This window comes from Mirounga leonina, unplaced genomic scaffold (genome assembly GCF_011800145.1).
Source record: "Mirounga leonina isolate KUSES-001 unplaced genomic scaffold, KU_Mleo_1.0 Mir_54, whole genome shotgun sequence".
NCBI lineage: Eukaryota > Metazoa > Chordata > Mammalia > Carnivora > Phocidae > Mirounga > Mirounga leonina.
Window position 1 is genome coordinate 1890899 of NW_023270812.1, and position 22046 is coordinate 1912944.

Consider the following 22046-nt stretch of genomic DNA (forward strand, 5'->3'; position numbering starts at 1 on the left):
TCCCTCCTCCTTTTCCCTCCCTCTCTTTCTTTCCCCCTCCCTGCTCCCTTTCCTTCCCTCCCTCCCTCCCTCTCTCTCTTTGTCCTTTCAGCTCTGGGATGAGGCTGTCAATATTAGTGGTAACATTTTGTTAATAAACATACCTAGAAAACTGCATTCTAATGTAGTCTGTGTCTATAGAACCCGGGCATAGTTTTAATGTAAATAATTTAGTCTCTGGTCTTCAGTTTCACATTCTTAAAACAAAGGACTGGAGTAAGTGTTTACTGTGGCTTTTTTTTTTTTTTTTAGTTCTGAAAACTCTGTACTGTTCCTAACAGTTCCTCGTGTTTCTCTTCCAAAGGAGTCAAACTTTGCTCTCCCCGTATTGTTTGTTTTATAAATATTTATTTATTTAGATATAATTGACTTAGAACATTATATTAGTTTCATGTATGCAACATGATTCAATATTTATATATATTGAAATAATCACAATAAGTCTGATATCTATCACTGTACATTTGTTACACAGTTATTTTTCTTGTGCTGAAAGCTTTAAGATTTATTCTCTTAGCAACTTTGAAATAGAGAGTACTGTTAACCATAGTATATAATATAGTCACCATGCTGTATATTACCTCTCAGTGACTTATTTTATTGCTCTTCCCATGTTTTAATGCTTCTATCACGTTTCTACCTGAAATATTGTGTGTGAGCCCCATTAACAATTTGCTAAACAGTTCTAAGAATTGATGAAATATAGTTTGGTTAATACTAGCATGGATTAGCTGTTGAAGTCTAAAAATAGTCTAAAACTTTTATTTTTTTACATGCTACTTATATTCTACCTGTGTCAGATTTAGGGATCTTATGTTTATTATTTCTTTCTGCTGGCAGAATATTCAGTAGTAAGTTCCTGAGTATCTTTATGGCCTACCATTGTCAACCATGGGCTACCTGGATATAAAGCTGCTAACCAAAAAATGTGCTATGATGTTTGCAGCCTACTGGAGATGTAACAGCACGGATTTCTTGTCTAGGCTACAGTTAATGTAGTTACTTACCGTTTCAGATACGTTCTCGCCAAAGAAAGTAAGACCTGTCTGAGCCTCTTACCATTCTTAGACACTTAAACTCCCCACTTTTCAGCATTTATTCACGTTCCTTGTACCAGTAATGTTAGGTTCTTCAAGGGCAATCCCATTTGAATGCTGAGAATATAGACCAATTGCCAGAATCTAAAGCAAACATGGAGACTTTTCTCTGGGAAGAATTCAACATCAGCTTGACACTAATAATCATGAGTGGTGGGTAATGAGAGGCTGCAAGCCAGCGAAAAGTAATTCTGCAAACATACCTTCCATTGTAGCACGTGAGCACTCCTAGCCCAGCTTCTTCGACTGAGTGAGTGACGACACAAAACCGCATTCCAGCATCCCCGCCTGTGAGAACAGCATTGTTCTGTAAACCGTAATTGGTCACTTAAAGGAGATGATGTGGAACACTGATTATAATTTTTTTAAATTTACAGTTACATTAAAAAGACTCCCAAATTACAAAACTGAAAATCATCTGGGAAACAAAAGGTTCGATTTCTTTTTTTTATGAGGTTTTTTTTTTTTTTAAGATTTTATTTATTTATTTGACCGAGAGAAACACAGAGAGGGATCACAAGCAGGGGTAGTGGAAGAGGGAGAAGCAGGCTTTCCGTGGAGCAGGGAGCCCGATGCGGGGCTCGATCCCAGGACCCCGAGATCATGACCTGAGCCGAAGGCAGACGCTTAAGGACTGAGCCACCCAGGTGCCCCAAAAGATTCACTTTCTTGATAGAAGATGGCAAGTAGGTCACTAGGTACCTAACTTGGTTCTGCATACATATCAAGCTTAAAGATCAGCTGTTGTGCTCTACGTAAGAAAAAGGACTAGAAGGAAATATGGCAAAATGTTAGAATTGGGCTAGCTCTGCGTTGTGGCACTACTGAGGATTTTTACTTTCTGTTGTGTTTTCTGTTGTGTTTCTCGTCTTTTTTTTTTTTAATTATTATGTTATGTTAATCACCATACATTACATCATTAGTTTTCGATGTAGTGATCCATGATTCATTGTTTGCATATAACACCCAGTGCTCCGTGCAGAGCGTGCCCTCTTTAATACCCATCACCAGGCTAACCCATCCTCCCACCCCCTCCCCTCTAGAACCCTCAGTTTGTTTTTCAGAGTCCATCGTCTCTCATGGTTCGTCTCCCCCTCCGATTTCCCCCTCTTCATTCTTCCCCTCCTGCTATCTTCTTCTTCTGTTTTTTTTTTAACATTTAATGTATTATTTGTTTCAGGGGTACAGGTCTGTGATTCAACAGTCTTGCACTATTCACAGTGCTCACCATAGCACATACCCTCCCCAATGTTCATCACCCAGCCACCCCATCCCTCCCACCCCCCACCACTCCAGAATAATGAGCTATATTACTTTAAAATACCAGTTTTGTTTCTCTTTCTTTTTAAAGAAAAAGACGACACTTTAATATATATTTTTCTCGTTGAAGGAAAGTGTATTCTTGTTTTGAGTTACTAGTAAATGGAATCAAGTTTATCAGATCATTTCTCCTTCGAATTAGTATCTGTATTGGGATAATGGGAAGCTTGTTCTCTGCTTTTCTTGGACTAGAAGAATATAAAATTGAGAAAGAATTGAGATTTACATCTCAGTTTTTAAATATTACAGAACTAAATCTTCTGTTCTATTCAGAGGCACTGATAAGAGCTCTAAGAGGTAAATCTGACTTAGGTAACAGGCAATGTCCATCTTTAAAGACCCACTAATACAGTCCTGTTTTTTAATGGCTGAAAATCAACATCCCTCCCTATTGTTAATAGACTTGTACCCCCCTTTTTTTGTTACTAGGTAAAAACTTCAGCAAAATAAAGTTCACACTAAATGTCACTTCGTAATTGCAGTAATGATCCCACAGCTGTGCTTCCCTCAGTTTATAACACATGTCAGCATCAGTTTAGGAGCTCAGCTTCATTTCCTGCCCAGATAGCATTCTGCAGACTGTATTTGTGGTGAGAAAGCAGAGCATCCTGTTGGTCACTGCTGGGGTGCTAAGGCCAGGAGTTACGGTATTGCAGCTCTTGGAAATGCAAGGCCAAGCTCGGCCCTTGGCCCTGATTCTTGTCCTTTATTTATTTACTTGCTTACTTATTTTCTTACTTTTCAAGTATTTTTGTTTGCTGGGTTAAGAACCATTTTATTTATGAGTTTGTGAATTTTCAAGGAGGAACTCTTACACTTAAATGAACCTGTAAGAAGCCCATAGAAAAGCCAGTGCCTGCAGCGCTAATAATGAGAACTGACAAGGCAATCCTGCTGGGTTTATTTATGACCTTCTGCCTTTGTTAGCTCTTGTGAGAAATTCCTTTCTAACCATAACAATATTGTTGGAGTTTGGCACTGTACAGAGAAATCCTACCGAGCCCCGAGGCCCACAAACTGGCACTCATTCAGCTCCTAACAGATTGCGAGGCTTGTTGTAGTTTTACATTTCCTTCACTCCTCTTTTATTTAATTCATAAGTAGTTTTCACCAATTTTTATATACATGGTTTTAAATATATATATATTGCATTTATTCTCAGAACCAAAATCCATTTTTTTCCTTAATACAATGTCATACCTCCTTGAGCATTGAGGAAAATTCAGAAGAGGACAGGCTCCTGGAAGGCAAGAAGAGACAGGTCTGTTCTATACAAGGATGAGTCACAGGAAGTCCTATCACAGTCTACAAACTGATGGACCAGTATGGCGCTCCTCAACAGTCTCATGTGGTTCCTCATTCTGAGAGTTAAAGTGAGCTCAGTAGAACAAATTTACCTCAGGTTATAATTTTATAATACTCTGGCTATTATTTCAACTCCTTTTGGATACTTTAAGAACCTGTTTATTCTTCCTTGTTTGCTTTCTTCCACAATTTCCAAATGAAGTAGGAAATTGAAAAGCATCAATTCACAGAGAGAATTGTGTTAGAAATTGTAATTTTCTTTAGGAGTAAAAGAAAATCAATAATGTAGAACATCTAACTCATAAAAATGAGACCCTTGACAGGAGTTTTCTGTATGGAGTTATGGAGAGCATAGAAGATACATAAGCCCAAAGCAGTGGTATTCAGTATTTCTAATAACTGGTCCTGTTTCTTCAGTTTTGCCAACAATGACAAAATAGCTATTTATATGCTATTTAAAGTATCAAGAGACACGTGACTTCTATATCTTCTGAGAATCTTCAAGTTCAAGATGGCAGTTCTGGGGGGGGATAAGCTCTATAGGACCCATTTAACTAGAAGTGCCTGTGTCTGTATTTGCTGAGAGGGTTGGCTTGTTAGGCTGGGGCCTGCCGTATCAAAAGGCCAAACTATTAAAATCAGTCTTTATATTTTTGCTTTATTCTGCTTACCTATTATCTGATTTTTAAAGTTTCCTTCAGCCATCTTACTCAGCTATGTACAAACAGACTTGCTAATGGAGACCATGAGGAAAATTCTATTAAAAGTCTTAGCCTGATAGGGGCGCCTGGGTGGCTCAGTCAGTTGAGCATCTGACTATTGATTTCAGCTCAGGTCATGATCTCAGGGTTGTGGTATCGAGCCCCACATCGAGCTCCACGTTCAGCACAGAGTCTGCTTGTCCCTCTCCCTCTGCTGCTTCCCTGCTCGTGCTCATGTGTGCCCGTGCTCTCTCTCTCTCTCAAATAAATAAATAAAACCTTAAAAAAAAAATCTGGGGATGCCTGGGTGGCTCAGTCGGTTAAACGTCTGCCTTCAGCTCAGGTCATGATCCCAGGGTCCTGGGATCGAGTCCCGCATCGGGCTCCCTGCTCCACGGGGAGCCTGCTTCTCCCTCTGCCTCTGTCTCTCTCTCTGTCTCTCATGAATAAATAAATAAAATCTTTAAAAAAAAAAAATCTGAGCCTGACAAAATGTGAAAACTATGCATATGAGCATAATTTATTTGTCCAACTTTGTCTTTCATCTCCTTACCATACACATTTACATTGTCTTCACATCTATTCTGAAAATACTAGTATGATTTCATGCTATACTATTCAGCTGTTACCCATTTTTTGAATGGGCCTTTTTTAAAGTTCATGTGTCATTTGCCTTAGAGTGGGCATAAATTAATACTCTGTTCATTATTGCTGTGGCTCTGTGTGAAAGACTGTTCAAATCTCCAGGGGCCCCTTTTGTTTTGTTTCTTTTGCAAAAAAAAAAGCTTCAGCATTTTTTAAAGTGATATATGCTCAAGTACAAAGAAGAAAGAAAAAACTCTCCCAGATCTGAATACCTAAAATAACCACTGTTAACATTTTATTGAGCATCAGCTGATACCTCTTAGGCATTAAAAAAGGCACACAAGTATATTTTATATGTACACATAAACGCATATATATATTCATATAATAATTTATATTTTTACATCAAATAGATCATGTCTTCTGCTTTTACCTGATTTTACTCAATAGTCTTTCAATAAAAATTATACTTTTAACATATATTTTTAATAATTATTATACATTTTAAATAACCCACTACTAAGTTGACAGTTAAGTGGCTTCTAACTTTTTTGCTATTTTTTTTTTTGCTATATCTAGTTTTCTTGTTATTTCTTTTTAAATTTATCCCCACACTATGTGATATAATAAAAATTATGATGGCTAATATTTATTAAATACCTTCTTTATTAAGCTCAATTCTCTCCACATCTTTGAGGCAGAAGTCCATTTTATAGATGGTGAAACTGAGGCTTGGGGATGTTAATCCACTTGCCTGGTCTACACCATTAGGAAGTGATGGAGAGAAAAACTAAACCACAGCTTCACAGCCTGGCCCGATTACCTTTTCCAATCCCTTTTTGGCATGCAGTGTTTATCATTGGTAATGCTAGATTTTAAAGTACCAAAGGCTATTTACTTAATATAATATTGATTGTTATCATAACTATTTGCCTGGCACATAATTATCTGGTAAATATTTGTTATAAAGAATGGAAGGATGCATTCATGCCACTATTTACTCATCCTATTTTATAAGTGAGATGATTTTCTAGAAGTCATTTGCAAATTCTTTATCCTGGTCTCAAAATGGGATTTAGATTACAAAGAGTGTTAAGAAAACAAACCGTGTGTCTGAAATGTTGTGTATATTTATATGGTTATGTTGGCATATATGTACACAGCAACTGGTTATTGAGCATATGCTTAATACTTCTTATTCATAATTATATCTGATTGTCACTACAGCATAAGTGATAATTTTCCCTATTTTTGGGATGGTGAATCTGAGGCTCAGTGAGGCTAAATAACTTGCCAGAGATTGGGTGCAAGAAGTGATGGGGCCAGGACTTGATTTCACACTGCTCTTACTCCAGAACTCATGATTTTGACTGCTCAGTTATTACTGTAAACCCACATCCCAGTGAATATTTAGTGAGCACTTGCCTGGTGGTAGCATCGTGCTTGGTGCTTTGGATATAGCAGTTGTTTAACTCTCCCATCAACACCCTGAGGCCGTTACTTTATCATCCCCCCACTACCTACAGAGGAGGGGTGGAAGCTTGTGGGGCTCACTTATGTGCCAGAGTCCTTGGAATTTGGGAAAGAGGGGCTGCATCGGGCTGGGCTGTGTGGTTGCAGAGCCCGGATTCTTTGTAACCACCATGGCCCACATCTGGAAAGATCACTGTTTGATACAATATGAAGCTAAAAAACAAAACAAAACAAAAAACCCAACTAACTAACATCTAATGAATGCCTTTAAAAAGCAAGTTTCATTTGAGGAGGGGAATATGATGTAGAGATTTAGAAGACTTTTCAGGGATCTACAGATTGATGACTAAAGTTTAAGTCCAATTTTATTTCAAAACTTACGATTTACTGGGATAAAAGAGGAATCAGGCAATTGATGGGCTTGCGCGTCAGGTTACTGAAGTCCCCTCCCTGTTCGGAGGTTTTAGAAAGGGAAGGGCATGTGAGTTTTACCCTTCCGCCGTTCAGAATCCTGTGTCTTAATCTGCTCGTGGTGGCTTCGAGGCTGCGAGTAGTGGACTCCAGTGCCCATCAGAGAAAAATCGTCCTTCTCCTCGTGGGCCCTGGGATGCGCTCCAAGTGACAGGACAATTACCCGTAAGTGTGAGGCTCAGGAACACCGTTTGCACACACAGCAGTGGCTCTGTTGAGAGGTCACGGGTTTGAGGGTGCAACACGCCGTCCTTCCAGACCGAATCCAGGCCCTTATTGATGATGACGTTAGTTATTAGCACTAATATCACCGTCATCATTATTGGCATTTGCAGGGTTCTGTCTGAAACCCTGAAGAGGTGTATGACCACCTCCTTCTGAGAGGCAGTTTTACAAGCAATAGGTTATAAAATGGTTATATGCTCTTAGGAAAAATTATCACGTAAAATTGCACTTGAGTGCTAGCACTTGAGGTGTTAAGTGACCGGCTGCCCCTGTACGTAGATGGAAAAGGACTCCTTCTGGAAACCTCTTACCGAAGTGAGTCTGAATCATAACTGAAAATAAGAAAAATTCATGTTTTTAAGTTTGGCTTTTGAGGGAGGTACTGACTGTTGTATTTCATTTTAAAATATAAAAATAACCTCCACAAAACCTTTCCATCTGTAATGTAGTCCAGCTAATCTTGTACAAAGAAAAAAAAAATTCTGGATTCTCTACTTTTTTCCTAAATTAACTCAGAAGTCTTAAAAATAATTTCTGTGAAAATATAAAAATTTCAGCTTTCTTTTATGTTGAAGCCATTAGACTAGTTCTTTCTATTTCTAGTGAGATAATTTTAATGTATCTGTAAATACTGAAGAAATAACTCGTTTGTAGATATTTTGGCATAATTGTTTGAAGAGGAGATAACCATTCAAAGAAGGAAATTGGAATTTGAGCTGATGTGGCCTCAGTATTTATTGCATCATTAATTCTATTTTTAACTTATTCTTTAAAACAGGAGTGATTTGAATCCTGTGTCTAATACATAACTTAGCATCAGGAAATCATCTTCTGTTTTAAAGGTGATGCCCTTCACAGTTTCCTTATCATTTGCTTTATTCATTATATTGACCCATTGACAAAATAAACATGATAATCCCCACTCCACGACTGAATAAAAGATTAGGTTGTCTTGCCCACAGCTGATCACTGGTGGCACCCAGCTTCAGACCCCCTTATTACATCTAGCACTTAACTCCTGAAGCAGGGTCATCTCTCTGTGCTAACATTGTGTTGTGATTCTTAAATTGTGAGTCATTATGGGTGGTGGTGTTTTTTTTTTTTATCATTCTCCTGTGAGTCACTTTCCAATACTAAAATATTTGTTATAACTTCATTGATAGAAATATCATAGAAAGTCTATATTCATGAACAGAGTGCAGGCGGCCTTGTCTCACTCATTAAAGAGCTTATGTATGATTGATCCATGGCACCTGAGAAATGAAAAACTGCGTCTTCCATACAGAATTTCCCTTCTCTTTTGGTTACTACTTTTGGGGCTTTCATTTTAAAACCCAGTTCCTACCTCTTACTGGATTTGGTTTTAGGGCCTGCAGACCCCCTGTCATTACCCACTGGGATGAGGAAAATGGGGGGAGGAGTGCCTTCCCACCTCTCAGCCACTCCCTGTGACTTCACTGCTCCCTTGCCCTGGACCCCGATCCACACAGTTCAGGCTCTCTCTCCTACGCCTCTGCCTGTGCCCCACAGTCATGGTAGCTCACACTCCCTGGGATCCTACTGCACCCGTCCTTTTACCTACAATTTCTCCTTTAAGGGACGCCTGGGTGACTCAGCTGGTTAAGCATCTGCCTTTGGCTCAGGTCATGATCCCAGCGTCCTGGGATCGAGCCCCGCATCGGGCTCCCTGCTCAACGGGGAGCCTGCCTCTCCCTCTCCCTCTGCCTCTCCCCCTGCTTGTTCTCTCTCTGTCAAATAAATAAATAAAAATCTTAAAAAAAAAAAAATTCTCCTTTAATTCTCACAACAACTCTCTTAGGCAGGTACTAGGATTTTCCCCAGTTTATAGAGAGCAAAGCACAAAAAGGTTAAGTATGGTCATTTAGTAAGTGGCAAAGCTGGGGTTTGAAGTTAAGTCCTCTTGCGCCAGAGTTTCCATTATGGCACATGCTAACAGCTCATTAAAACCCACCCTCAGAAGTTCTGCAGTAGATAAATATGGCTTGGCATCACAGGGGAAGCCGCCGTGCACCCCGTTCTGGTGTCCATGGCAGAGCGGCCTTACTAAGATGGGAATGGATGGCTCTTGGAGGGAAGTTCAGCTTCCCCGAGCAAAGAGTGCAAAGGTCCATTTCCGGATAGACCAGGTTGCTCAGGCTTAGATGCCATCCATGTAGCATGTCGGCTATGGTGAAGGGACGGAGGGAGGACCGTGACATTATTCTACCTTCTCTCTTCTCTTCCCATTTCCCTTCTGATCCAACAGCGCTGCTCCCCACTCTCACTGGCTCTTCTGGACTCTGCATTTCCGCTGTCGCATTGATGGTCCCCTACTCTGTTGCCTTGTCTCCTTTGTTGTCCTCTGTTGATTACCTGTTACTGCATTGGGTTTTTGGTTTGCTTTCTATCAACATTGTTTGTGAGCTTCATATTAATATTTTTAACTCTAGCTCATTCAGTCTCACTGCTGTGTAGTATCCCATTTTCTGAATACATCTCTAATTGATATTGCCGGAGAATTAGTTTGTCTCCAGTTTCTGTTGTTACAATACTGAAACGATGTTTCTATGCGTGTATATATCTCCTAATGTACATAGGCCAGAGTACACACTTATTAGCAGACTTCCTGGGTCATTAGATAAATGCACTTTCAGCTTTACAGCGTGCTTACAAATTGTTGTCCAAAGTGGTTATACTAATTTATATTCCCACGAGTTGTGTCTGGAAAAACATAAAGCGCCTATTTTTCTCTCTCCTATGTTTTTTAATTATGAAACCTCAGTTGGAAGTATTACTTCATTTTTTTTTCATTTATCGTTGATAAGAGTATCACTGATTCATCTTATAAAGAAACTTCAGTTACACCAAAACACATATATAAGATAACTGCCTTGGCCATGCAAAAATTAATGGAGATAGGACAGTCCTTCCTTGCAGAAGAATTCCAAATAATAAATGTAGGAGGAACGAAGGAAATAGAAAACCAACATCAGAACACCTTGCTGCAGGCAAGGTCCGCTGATAAATGCTGAAACAGTGGGCAGAACTTTAAGGAGAAATAGGATATTTGCATTGCTTCAAATATATCCCCCCAAACATTTACTTATTCTGTACATTTTTTACATACACCCACAAATTCTTTGATACTCATCTAGGAGGTAGAGCTTAATTCCCCTCCTTTAGGTATGGGCTGGACTTAGGGACTCCCTTCTCGTGAATAGGACATAGAAAGGGGAAAACTAACGTAACTGTGGAGAAATCTGGCAGATGCCACCTTAACCAAGTCATCAATGTTGACATCACCTCTCATAAGTCACGTTTCTGTCATACCCTCATAGGATGCCTCATAAGGGACACTTCACCCTGTGATATTCTCCCCCCAAATCTATAACCTCAGCCTCATCATAAGAAAACACCAACCAAACACAAATGGAAAGATAAATGTGCCTTGGTTACTTAACAATGTTGACATGAGGGAGCCTGGGTGGAGGGCGTATAAGAACGCTCAGCACTCTGCCACTTTCATAGAAGTCTAAAGTCGTTTCAAAATAAAAAGTTTTTGAAAAATCCAGGGAGGGGTTAGAACAAGAACATGTGTTCATATGGTTCATGTGAATAGGGAAAATGTCAAAATGACTAAGTTTTAGTATTGTTGGATAAATAAAACTTCCCTTTATTCCATGTAGACTCAGTACAATTTGTGAGTTGGGTGTTTTTCTGTTTGGTTTTTTTTTTTTTTAAGTTGCTAATTTATTTGCATTCCTATAGGTCTTACTATTTTAAAGTATTTCATTGCTATGTACTGAAGAAATAAATGTCTCCTGAGCGTTCATGCCTTTTTGTTTTTAAGTTTTATTTTCAGAATTTCGACGTGCTAAGCATTGTACTTCTAAGATAAACAGTAGTTTTTTACCATGAGAGACGCAAAAGGTGGTGTTGATTGCTTTTCTGTTATAAAGATTTATGACATGCTTTCAGCAATAAAAACTGGTATCAGTAGACAGACTCTAAATTTTACATATTTTCAGATCTTGTTAGTTTGTCAATTTGCTTTCAAAGCACATGGGTCATTCATACCTTCCAGTCTCATACCTGACATATTGATATTTGTAAAGCACAAACCCATAAACCCGTGTCCCTCGTCCTGCGTGTAAATAGCTGAAACTGCCCCCCCCCCCCCGTTACAACTACGTGTCTTAGGACTTGCCACCAATGGTTTTGGAGGAGGATATGTAAAAAATAGAATCTGTTAAAGCCAGATGTTACTCATTAATTATATTTGAAGCAATGCAAATATCCTATTTCTCCTTAAAGTTCTGCCCACTATTTCAGCATTTTAGACACTGCTGTGCTGTTTTAAGGGTCAGGTGTATATATTTCAACTCATTTGTCCATTGATTCTTACACAGAACTGAAATGAGTGGGGCAGCTGTGTAGACTCCCCAGGATTCCTGCAGTCTAGGAAACACACCCCTGTCTAACCTGGACTCTAGTGATGGAGGCACTTGCTGTCATTGCTGTTGTTCCTTCATTTGTTAAATTTTATATAATGCTAAAATATATAGATCTTGAAAAACCTTTCTACAAATTTCTCTTAGTGGTACCTATAATTTTAGTCATGTTCTGAAAGCATTCTTTGTTCATAAACACTTGAAAACGTGATTTTTTTTTTTTCTTTAAAATGTTCTAACATTTCTTTCCGTTCCTTTTCCTTCTCTGATAATGTGAGAAGTCACCTGTTAGACCTCCATTGGCTCCCTGGCTCCTAAAAAGTGCAAACACGTGTGGCTTGGTGTCAGCGGACAGAGGTGGCTCACAGCTGGCCTCATCCTCCCCCTTCACTCAGCCTCTATTTCTCAGCTTCCTGGCGCCCTTCTCCTCTCTGCTCCACGATGGCGTCCCTCCCAGAGCTCTTGCCTTCCACATTGTTCTCTCTGCTTCCAGTCTCCTGCCCACCACTCATCCAGAGGGTGCGCGTTCGCTCCTGGTCTGGACCGTCTCAGACAGCAGCCCCTGGGCCACCGTGCGCAGGCTGAGGACACCTGTTCTGTGTTCCACTCTCTTGCTGATGCACCTCTCCATCACAGAAGTCCTTCCTTCCTTGAGAATTCATCTCTTTAGCTGTCTGTCGCTCTTCATTGAGACTCCATGAGAAAGGGACATTTAAGTGTATAGGATCACGGGATAGGCCAGCATTTAAATATCAAATGTCATTCATATGTACAAACTGCCTTCTACCTTTTTCCCCATCTCCTCGCACCCACCTGTCCCCACAGCTTCATCTGCAGACCTTAGATAGGGCAGGCCGCAGTACAGAATCTCTCCCCAAATTAGTCATTATCCTCACTTTATTACGTAGTTTTAACTTCACCGGTGGTCTGTCATTTGTATTAATAAGCGTCTTTAAGATGCCATTGCTCTCAGAATAACCAAGGGCCTGCATTTATTCACACGTGAGGCTTGTTTAGTGTTTTCAGCACTGACTTGGGCTTTGGCTTGAGGTTAGGAGGGGTCTGGAGGCTCTTGGCTGTGTTGGACAGTGAAATCAGTTAAAAAACATTTTGGTAGGAACAAGAGATTGGGAGCTAGTAAGATGCTATAGATTCATCATATAAGAAAATAATACATAATTTCTCTGGTGCTTAAAAGATGGTAAATCAGTGGTAGTAACAGTTGCTGTTACTAAAAAGTCGCGATGGTTATGTTCATTATCATTATCATTTGTGAGCACAGTCCTAGTAGTGTAGCCAAGCAGGGTGATGTTATTTCCAGATGACAGTAGATCCCAAATTCCATAGAGTGAAAAGAAAACCATAAATACATTTTCTTACCAAATAATTTTTAAGTTCAAGACTGCCCATACTGTGTTAAAGGGTCTGCTTGTTGTTCTTCCTAGCCTACACAACATCTTGAGACTGTTGTTAATAGTGGAAGAACAGAGAATCTCCCTGGGCAGAGTTCAGAAACTGAGAATAATTTAGGATCCCCTTGGGGCTTCTGCAATGGAAAAAAATTCCCTTCCATGATGCATACTTCATACTTACATTGTTTACCACGTCTAAATTTAGAATGGCAGCACATTTCATATCAGGAGTTCTAACCCAAGGACCTTTGAGGCTAGCTTCTATTTTAGGTGCTGATTTTTAAAAATCAAAGGAAATATAACCATATTAACAACTTTTGCTTATGATACTATGCTTAACTCTGAATCCTGCTTTTGTGAAGTATCAGTTTAGTTGATTACCCTATAAATGTCCCATTAAAATGAGAGTTACCCATAATGGAATCTTGGCTTGAGAAAAGGAAAGCGGTTCTTGGCTATGTCATTACAATGAATTTTGACTCATGAATTTTCTTTGCATTTATCCTTGGCTTTGGCTAGGGGTTTGTCATTTTTGGAGCTTGTGACTATGTTTAAATTAACATCAAACACTTTTTTTTTTTCCAGTTGGCCTCGTACATCTTAAGGCTATGTGTTGTATATATTGTCACATACAATGAAGAGATAAATATTTGTTATTTGGACATGTTTAAATAGAAAGTGATATATATAACTTGGAAAGAAGATGCTTTTAGAGCCTAAAAATTACTGCTTTGAAGGATTTTTTTTTCATAGATTCTGTTTTTCTGTGCCTTTGCATTTTTTTATTCATTTAGACAGGAAGCCTAAGCTTTTAACTCATTTGCTGTCTAGACAAATGAAAGCAGCAGGGACTTTGGTGGGTTGCACACGGGTTTGTGCTGAGAAGAAACCTGCTAACATCATAGAGAGTGAACAGAGGCACTGTGAGGTTTTTCCTTTTGTGTGTACGTCGGTCCAATTATTGACTCAATTCTAATATCAATTTCAAGGTGTGTTTGTATCACATGTCCAAAATGATAGTTCTAAAATAAAGTTGGAAGGTATGAAGTGATTTCACAGTGTGTGAAGTATCAGTTTGTAAAAAACTAAGCAATCTAATGAGGCTGGGGGTGGCTAGCCTCAGGGATGCTAATTGGAAACAGAGGGCTGAGAATTCGTTGCTAAATTTTAATAGTGAAGTCAGTAGTTTTCACTAGAGCATTTATGGTAAATATTTAGAAAGATTTGCATGTGCTAGCTTACTTTGTATGGTGTTTGCAGCTGTATTTTACCACAGAGCATATAAATTCAGTGACATTCGCCAGAGACCAGTGAAACCCATCCTCTCTTTAACACCACACCTGGCAGAAGGAATCACACAGCCCTTAAGAAAGTTAGGGTCTAGTTGGAGAGAGAAAAAGAAAAAAATGCATGCCTGAATTTTATACTCAATATTCTAAAAAGGAGAAGAGACACTATTCCTGCTTTTGAAGATGACTGAGAGACTTTTTAAAAGACCATTGAACTGGCATTTTAACCTGTGCGTCAAACCCATGGGAAGTCACAGTGAGAAATCATTAACTGTACCCTATTAAAATCCTTAAACAAGAGACCTGAACTAGTCTCATTGATTGAAATATCTTCTCTGTTTCTAATTCAGTGTTTATCCTCGTGCTCTCTTGGGGCACTTCTGAGCAAGAGATGCCCAAATGTGTGCGCTCCTCTCCAGTTCTCTATCAGATGCTGATCTGATGCTATCAACTAATTGTATTGAGGACCACAGCTTAGAGGATTTTGGAGTTGATTCGCTTTTTTTAAAACCCGCTTATTTAATTAAACAAGGGAGTAAGATTTTCTGACTTATTCCCAGGTCTTTGAGACAGTAAGACATCACCAGGATTGATGGAATTTATCCTTGAGTCAGCTACTACCTTCCTAGATAAATTGAATTCCATCAAAGCCAAAGATGACTCTTGATGTAGTAAGTCATAATATACTAACAGTATTTTTAGGAAGGATCATAGATAATACGTAGACCTGAGAGAGAATATTTATAATGTTGTAGGTCTGTTTTGCATTTATGTAGATCTCTAAAAATTCTTCCTGTGCTCCTCCTTCATGGCATGTTCCCATATCCATCACTGCCCTGTCACCGCCCTTCCCCACCCTGTCCCATTGTATTGAATCAGGAACATATTTGTGCTCTGTGTTAATTCATAAGTGTTTCTCTTGTCAGAGTCTTGATAGGATTGTTATTGCTCCCTGGTGGCATTTATTCCAAGTGCAGTGAAATCTCTTGTACTTGTCACTTGGATTAGAATGAAAATTTTACATGGACAGAGGGTGCAGAGATGATGGTTTACAGAGGGAAAGTCTTTGCAGGGAACTTTCACTTAAATTAAATTTTAAAGCAAAACAAGCTTTTCTTTTTTAAGGCATTGATTTTCTAAAAAATAAATTAACCATCGACAGTAGAAGTTATATTATTTTTGGTGTGCTGGAAAGTAGTCAATATCCTGAGTGATGTCAGATACTGAAAACCCAACTCGAGAGTAAGATTTTACCAACTAAGGCTGTCCTGGCAAAATCCTGAATTTACTCTGTAGGAGCCCATGAAGTCATTACCTCACCCGTCACTCCCCTCCATACAAAGGAAAGATGCCGGGAATGCGGTGGGGCAGGGGGACTCCGGCCCCTTCAAAGAGTCCTCCCTGCCATTACCTTACCTGCCAGCTTCCCAGCAAGATAAATGGAAGCACTGTAGCTTGAAGGTGCCTTGGTTAGAATGAGATGCAGGAAGGTCTCTCTGTTCTTTCCAGACATCATAGATCTGATAGTACTTAAAAGGAAGAATAGAGTTGGTGCCCTGCTGACTAAATTGTCCTCCAGAGGAGTATTAGTTACAGAGCTTCTTTGTTAACTAGGCTGAATGTTTAAACCACTGTTGAACTTCTTTTATTAGCATGTTTTAAGATAGCTATACATATGGATACCCTAAGCGTCTGCAGGGTGGGAATATTTCTCTATAATTTACATATAAAAGTTACGTGTATGTATAATAGTAATATAGAAATTATATCTTTTTATTACTCTTCTGTTACACTGAGGTCTAGTCAGCCCTGAAATTCTGATGACATGTGAGCACTGAGAAAGTCACCGTTTTTATATTTTTCTCTTGGTATTTCCTCGATCAGCTTGTTGAATAACAGAAATGTTTTTCATGCTTTTGCAGCTTGACTGAAGCCTTCTTAACACCCATCCATGTCACTTGTTCAGCCATAACTTGGAATTTTAAGGGAGGACAGGGAAGGAATTTATAGGTCGTGTGGAGAATTTTACAAATTTCCAAGTAACAATTTGGGGTGTTTTTTTTTTTTATGAAGAAAGATTTGCATAAGATTATTTAACTTCAAATAATGATGTTTTTAAAAATCAAATCTATGTCAAGTCTTTTCTATGTTTAATCCCATATGTAGTATAATAAAAGAGAATGTTTTATATCTAGTTATCTACCGTTTTCTTTTTCTCCAAAGAAGCATCAAATCCTATTCTCCCCGCCCCTCCCCGCCCCAACTGATTTTGTCTGATTGACCCTTTGTTTATTAGTGATACACATTCATGAGGTATTAAGGGAGTGCGTCTACACCTGGAGCCCACCAGCCATCCTCACTGGGGGCCTCCCTGGGTGATTCGGATACCTGCAGAGAGAGCATGGCTCTCTCTCTGGCTCCCATTCAGTGTTTCCCCGGTGGATGCAGCCGTGCGGCCAGCGCCTGTTCTTGGAGAAGCGCCGACAGGTCCTGCCGGGCAGTGTGTCACCACGAACTTCAGCTGGGGCCTGTCTCTCTCTCTTTACCCCAAGGGAGAGGCAGCGGCCGTAGAGGCTATACCAGGAATCCCGCCGCTCTCTGAATCGGGGGTTGGCACACTTTTCCTGAAAGGGCCCCATGGTAAATATTTTAGGCTTTGCGGGCCACGGGGTCTCTGTAGCAGCCATGGGCCACACATAAAGGAATGGCGGGGACAGTGTTCCAGTAAAACCTTACAGACACTGAAATTTGAATTGCAAGTATTTTTCATAGATCACAAAGCATTGCTCTTGATTTTTTTTTTTTTCAGTCGTTTAAAAACATTCAGCTGGTGGCAAAGCAAAAATAGGCAGGGTCCAGTTTGAGCCCCCAGCCAGAGGCTGCAATGCTTTGAAGAGCCCCTCTGGGGGTCCCTCCGCTCTTCTGTGAATTGGTTACATCAAGTTAGGAAGGGAGGGACTTAAAGAACCATCCAGGACTCCAACCACTCTTCCCCACCCCGGCACCCATCCTCTCTCTGAGGCTGTGCACGTGAGGAGTCAGCCGTTGGCCTGGGGAGGGAGGGAGGGAGGGACCGATGGAACTTGCCCTGTTTTCTCTTTCAGCAAGTCAGTGTGTATGCACATGTACACTCTGCTGGCTTCAGTGTTGTTTCTAGAAAATCAGATACTTGCCTTGATTTCTGAAGTGTGAGTATTTTCTCCATGTATGTAGCATGTCACTTGCTTAATAACCTTCCTGTGTTTCTGACCCTGCTTCGCAAAAGCTGTGTTCAGTTCAAAGAGTCTGAATCGAACTGTTGTTGAACCCAGTAGTCAAGTCAAATACAGTGTTTTCGCAGCTGAATATGTGCAAAATCATGCAACTTGTGTGCCCTGGGTAGAAATGTTTACTTTTTTCCTCTGGATTCTGAAAATACGATTCCGTTTGCCCCATTTCATTTTGGAAATTTAATGATACTTTCTCAAGTGGTGATGTGTTCAATCTACACTGTGACTATTATGTTTGTTATTCATAAGCATGGTTATATGACGTTGAAGAGTACTCTCTACTTAGATGTTATTCTTCTTAGCATAAGAAATTTTTGTTTTTCCGTAACATTCATTTTTATGAGGCTTTCATAGCTATTTAGAAGGTATTTTTTAATCATTGGCAATTTTGCTATTAAAAAAAAGAGAAGTTAATTATATGATATAGCAGATGGTTAACAGATAAACTTTCCAGGAGACTGGGATCCTCATCCTGAGTTTGCTTTTTGACATTTGGGGGGACCCTGAAGAGCTATAATCAGCTGTGCTTTACCTGCTCCCTTTTGTATTTGCTGGTCTAGATTCATTCTTCAGATCCTAAGCATCCACCTCCACCAGTTTTCCAAGCCCTAGTTTTAGACGTCCCTGTAGTAAGCAGTGAGGTAAAATTAATAAAGTTGAATGAGTCGAGGGTATAAATTAGAATTGAATATGCTTTGTAGACTGTAGCATCATCCAGCATTTCTGATCCCGTTCTGTAGCATTTAGTCCTAGATCATCAAGACACGTAATTGTATACCACACCGCAGCCCTGAGAGCCCAGTCGCACCAGCTCTGTGCCCTGCCTCGGTCTGCAGACTCTTGTGACCTGGGATCACAGGCCGGCCCTGGCCGACTGAGCACCTGCTGGGTGAGCGGGACTGCGGGTCTGTACAGTGGGACTGAGCGCCATTCTGGGCCCTGGTGCCACGGCGGTGAGGAAGGCCAGACTAAAGTCTCTCCTCCTTTCAGTCTGACGAGGGTGCAGAAGCCTGTTTTTCTCCTCTTTCCCTCAGCCTCCCTTCGTCCCCTTTAGCAGATGGTTCTGTCCTCAGTGGGGTCACCTTCGACCATAACTGACTAGCTGAGCTTCAGTTTCTGTATCTGTCAAACGGTGATTTTAAAAACTGCCTTAGAGGGTATTAGGAACAAATTAGTTGGCACTAAAAATTGTTTCTTTAGCTTAAAATTGTTATAAAAAAATAAGGTATAACATTAGGACTCGTTTCTGCCAACATAACCTCAAAGGGGTTTATATTCACATTATCATTCAGAAACACACATACTACTATTTTATTATAATGGCACTTACAGTTACTTAGAATGCAAGAATTTCTCACCACAAGGTTTGGTTAAAATTTTGCTGTTCTGTGGGGCGCCTGGGTGCCTCAGTCGGTTGAGCACCCAACTCCTGATTTTGTCTCAGGGTCGTGGGTCCCACATTGGGCTGCATGCTCGGTGCAGAGTCTGCTTAAGATTCCCTCTCTCCTTCTGCCCCTCCCCCTGCTCACATACACACGCATATGTGCACTCTCTCGAATAAATAAATAAATAATTGCTCTTCCATTAGAGTATTATAGTTTGAAATTCAAACAGTCCTTCAGTGTTGACTCTAAATAGAAGGATCCGGAACAGTAGTTTTCAGTGCTGAAGCCAGCATTCCATTCAGATGGTAAGTCACCACCTCAAGTGCTGTTTCCTGTGACTCCTTGAACGTGTGTGTTGGACTAGGCGCTGGCAGCTTGAAGGAAAGCTGTCAGATGGCTTTATGAAAGAGAGGTACAACTGTATTTACTTTTGGGGGCTGGAACAGATCTTAGGGTTCAACTCACGAGAGAGCTCCTGGAAGTCTTCTAATAACAAGTGGCCACACTCTGAATTTTGGGAATTATCTAAGAAAAACTGTCTCTGAAAGGGACACTGTTAGGATTTTTAAATCATTTTTTGGTCAGGTATGGGTCCGAGTGTGTTACTCCATAAATATATGGTGTTTCTTTCTTTCTTTCTCAGGACCTGTCTGGCTCCATCGATGACCTCCCCACGGGAACGGAGGCAACTCTGAGCTCAGCAGTCAGTGCGTCTGGGTCCACGAGCAGCCAAGGGGATCAGAGCAACCCAGCTCAGTCACCTTTCTCTCCGCACGCATCCCCCCATCTCTCCAGCATCCCTGGGGGCCCATCGCCTTCTCCTGTCGGCTCTCCTGTGGGCAGCAACCAGTCGCGATCTGGCCCGATTTCTCCTGCAAGTATTCCAGGTATTCATTTCTCAGTAACTACTATTTTACTCTGTAGTCAAGACAGACCTAGTGTTCATCGAGAGCAACATGCACGCCACTGCTTTCTTACTGTTGAAAAACCTGGTGATGTGAATTGTCACCAAAGCATTTGAGAGTTCCAGTTCCTAAAGATACTCAACTAATGAATATAAATACTCAATAAAATCACCAATTACTTTAATATTTTTGGCTTGGTCATTCACCTCATGCTAGAAAATTATTTATTCTTAGCGAATTTTGTAGTGCTTCTGTTCACTAAGGTGCTCTGTTGGTAAGTGCCACCAAGGTGAGACTGTGTGCAAGGATTGGCCTTAGTTTGTATGGTTCTGTTTAATTTATGCCAGGACGGATATTGTGTAGCCCATGTTTCGTGTTTACACTCACCTGTGTTTTACTTGGCCCGCACACATTCGGGTCCTTGTTACTGATAGAAACGGACCTTCTGATTTTGATACGAGGAGTTCATGTTCCAGTTAACTCTTGCATTCGTATTTCAGTGGTCTTACTGCTTCTGTATCTTCTGCTTCTTTATTGTGTACGTAGGCTTATTTGTCTGTCACGTCCAGCTTTCTTATGTCAGCATCACCCATTTCTTGTATCAGCAAACTAAATGTAATTTTTTTCCCTTGTAACTTTTGCGAGCACAATCTAGGTGGCTGCTAGAAAGTGCCTCTTACGAACCTATTAGAACTATATTAAATTGCTGATAAATTTTCTAATAGTTTACTCTGTTCTCTTGAAAGCATGGATGGTAGTTTTATCCCTTCTTACCATTTTATTTCTTTTATATTTAAAAAAAGCTCATGATGGAATGTTTTATATATAAACATACATATAAATGTATAGAACATGCTAATCGTGAGACATAACTATCAAAGAATACTCATGAACCCACCATCCAGTTTAAGAATTGGAGTATCACCAATGTTGTGTGTCTACCTGTGTGTTCCTCCCTTCTCTTCAGGCCTCTTCCTCTCCCCTGCCCCAAATACTCTCTGAATATTTTTTAATGGTTCCTTTTGGGGTTTTTTGAAGAATTTTATTGCAAAAATTCATAGAGTATATATCATTAGTTTTGTTTAGTTTTGAGATTTATAGAAATGTATTTATAGAAACATACTTAGAATGACTGTATCATTTTTCAGCCGAGCTGAGACACTTTGGGGGCAGGAAGGGTTGCTATTAATAATTACAAGACAATAGGCATAAACTAGGAAGGTTCTTGGCACAACAGGAAATGTGGTTACCCCATTTGTACTGTACTGTAAATGGTCTCCTAGAATTTACTTATTTAACTAAATATTCTGTTTCTAAGATTCATCCATATTTTAGAAAACAGCTATAATTTCGCACATTTTGATGAAGGCATTTTGATGTTAACCTTTCTTTCAAAAAGAATCTCTGTCCTCACAGAGATTATAGTAAAACCTGGATTTATCTGCTTTTAACATTTTTAAAGCTACGAATACTCTATGTTTGAGAATTCCTTAGGCAATTTTTGGTTATGAGATGGTCTTTGAAGCATTACTTGCCTCAACATTGGAAAGTCACACGTAAAATACTGTATTTGTCGAGCAAGAACGCGCTGCTTTCTAAATTGGATCAAAAGGACTTTTCTTAATAACTTCGAGGAAGACTTTTCTGAGATATAAAGATATTGTAGTTTTTCATTTAAAATTCCTGACGCAGGTAATTCACAATCTGATGATTTGCGTACCTACGTTTTATCATTCCGATGGGGATTCTGAGGCTTCCTCCTCACTGTTTGGATTTTGATGTGGTGTAGAACACATCCCCCAAGAAACGAGCTCGCTTGGGACACATGATAGCGCAGATTGTGGAGGAGGTAGCTCAGCAGGGGCACTGGCTTCAGCGTCTGCTGCTTCGTTCACTCATGCGCAGGGTTAAGTTGGTCAGCGGATGACGCTTCTGATGACCCATTAGCCCCATCTCAACAAGTCACGCCAGGCGGGGGCCTGGATAGGATTCTCTCCGCCTGCTTCCTGGGAAAGGAAGTTTTTAGTAGAAAGCTCTCAGGTTTCTTGGAAATGTTGTTTAAAGCATCCAGTTCGTTTTTAAACTTGGGTCCAAAATGCAAACTGCTCGGGGCCTCCAT

At 40.1% G+C, this 22046-nt stretch overlaps 1 protein-coding gene across 7 annotated transcripts in view; it reads left to right on the forward strand.

Moving 5' to 3' along the window:
* The window catches only part of LOC118001829 (AT-rich interactive domain-containing protein 1B), a 439380-nt gene that overhangs the window by 286325 nt on the left and 131009 nt on the right, over window positions 1-22046 (forward strand). For all 7 annotated transcript variants that reach the window (XM_034991980.1, XM_034991981.1, XM_034991985.1 and 4 more), the window contains one exon: window positions 19666-19909. In XM_034991980.1, coding sequence (XP_034847871.1) covers window positions 19666-19909 — 244 coding nt within the window. The remainder of the gene's footprint in view (window positions 1-19665; window positions 19910-22046) is intronic.